Source organism: Echinops telfairi, unplaced genomic scaffold (genome assembly GCF_000313985.2).
Source record: "Echinops telfairi isolate 266 unplaced genomic scaffold, ASM31398v2 ScPeMD7_655;HRSCAF=1070, whole genome shotgun sequence".
Taxonomy (NCBI): Eukaryota; Metazoa; Chordata; class Mammalia; order Afrosoricida; family Tenrecidae; genus Echinops; species Echinops telfairi.
The window spans coordinates 20,877,274-20,879,312 of record NW_022104553.1 but is presented as its reverse complement, the minus strand read 5'-3'; the positions used below and the strand labels follow the sequence as shown (position 1 = coordinate 20,879,312).

Below are 2,039 nucleotides of genomic sequence, written 5' to 3'. Positions count from 1 at the left end.
CGGAACCCACTTCCGGCTTGAGTCCGGCCTGCGTCTGGCCAGTTCCCGCGCGAGGCAGGGCTGAGCGGAGGGCAAGTGGGAGCAGGAAGGGGCTGACAGGGGGCGAGTCGGGGCTGAAAGAGGCGGAAGAGGCCGGCACGAGAGGAGGGAGATGGAGGGAGAGAGGCACAGGAGGCCGGGTGGCGCTGAGCACCGCCCTGGGGCGACGGGCCGGGCCGAGAGGGGGTGACAGCGGTAGGGAGAGGCTGGGCACTATGGAGAGAGCGAGCGAGGACGGGTGGGGGCGACGTGGAGGACACTGACGGCGGCGGCGGCCATGCAGCGAAGCTCGGGGAGCGAGGCAGGGAGGAAGATGGCCGAGAATTCACCGGGCAGCGTGGAGGAGAGGTGGCGAGAGAGGCGGGGAGAGAGCGACGACGACGAGAGACGACGACGGAGAGAACGGAGTGGGGAGAAAGACGCCCCCAGCCGAGGCGTGACGGGGGAAGAGGCCGGGAGATGCGCAAGAACGGACTGGCACTTACGCGGAGTCAGTGAGGTCAGGGGAACCAGGATCGCGCTGAGGTCGCGACCTTCCAGTTCGGCCACCTGGTGGCCCCGGGGCTCCCAGGAGAGTGAGGAGGCCTCATCCGGGAGAAGGAGCCGGGATGGGTGGCCCAGTCAGAACTCTGGTCCCCTCTCGCCTGAGACAACCCCCACCCGCCTCCTCAGGATGCAGCCAGAGGTGGAGTCGCTGCGATCCTCCTCCATGGGCAATCCCGGCATGCACAGGGAGGCAGGTACAGAGCTTGTGTGTCTGTGTGTCGGTATTCCCATCACCCGTGAATCCCACGGTAGCTTGCCTGGCAGGGTAGCCTTGAGCAAGCTACTGGTTCTGGACAGCGACCTAGGGGGTGTCGAACTACATTTCCCAGGAGCCTCTGCAATCGACTGGCCCGTGTTCGGGGATGTAGAACTACACTTCCCATGAGCCTCTGGGGAGCAACCCACCATTGCCTCCAGCATCGCTGTAGGGAGTCCCCGGGATGTAGTGGTTATGCTTTTGAGCTGCGATCTGAAAGGTCAGAAGTTCGAAACCACCAGCTTCTCCGCTGGAGAAAGATGAGGCTTTCTGCTCCCAGGGGAGTAGATTTCTACCCTGCCCTATAGGCACGAGAGTTTCCTATAGGCATCAGGTGTTCCTTGTGTCTCAGATTGAGCTCGGCATCTTCCCCCAAAGACAATCCTCCACCCTGGTTCTGTTCTACCTTCCGATGGCCTCACCACCAACTCAGTCACCCACCAGATCCTCCTCATTGGATGTACCTTCTTCCTCCATTCCCTTTCAGTCCGCCAGTCTCTAACTCCTCCCACACACTCTGCTCCATCCCTTCCTCTCTGTTCCCACAACCTGGGTTCAAGTCTTGTCTTCTATCTGGACTGTTTCATTATTCCCTCTGAGATCCTTTAGTTCATTCCGCCGTACAGCTCCAAAGAGATCTTTCAGGCACTCAGAGCTCACCCGACCTCTCCTTTTGTTCATACTACGCCTATGAAGCCCCATCACCCTCATGACACAGCCCCAGCCCTTCAGCTTGGCGTTGGAGGCCTTGAGTGGCTGGGTCTGATGCATGCTGACAGCTTCAGATTCAAATTCCAGCGCTCCCTACATGCAGTCTCTGCCCTAGTCCAGTTCACTCATCCATCTATCCGTCCATCCACTCATTCAACACTTATTGGGCAATGTCTTGGGGAGGATACGTTTGTCTGCAGGTAATAGAATAGACCGTGGACTGCCCAAAGAGCAAGCAGATCTGTCTCGAAAGAAGTGCATCCAGAATGTTCCTGAGAAGCAACGATGGGGGCGTGGGCTGGGTATCAAGGCCTTTGGACATGTTCTCAGGAGGGATCAGTCCTTGGAGAAAGACATCAGGTTTGGTAAAGCGAGGGTGAGGATAGAGGAAGAGGCTCAGTGAGATGGCCTGGGACAATGGCTACACCAATGGGCACAAACGCAGCAAGGATAGTGGAGCTGGCACAGGACCAGGCCGGGCTCTGCC

General features: G+C 59.1%; 1 protein-coding gene across 1 annotated transcript in view; it reads left to right on the top strand.

Annotated features, from left to right (window-relative positions):
- The first annotated feature begins 599 nt into the window (after positions 1-599).
- The window catches only part of CUNH19orf81 (chromosome unknown C19orf81 homolog), a 14,097-nt gene continuing 12,657 nt past the window's right edge, over positions 600-2,039 (top strand). The window contains exon 1 of the mRNA XM_013006687.2: positions 600-779. Within this exon, the coding sequence (XP_012862141.2) occupies positions 713-779 (67 nt within the window). The 5' untranslated portion in view covers positions 600-712. The remainder of the gene's footprint in view (positions 780-2,039) is intronic.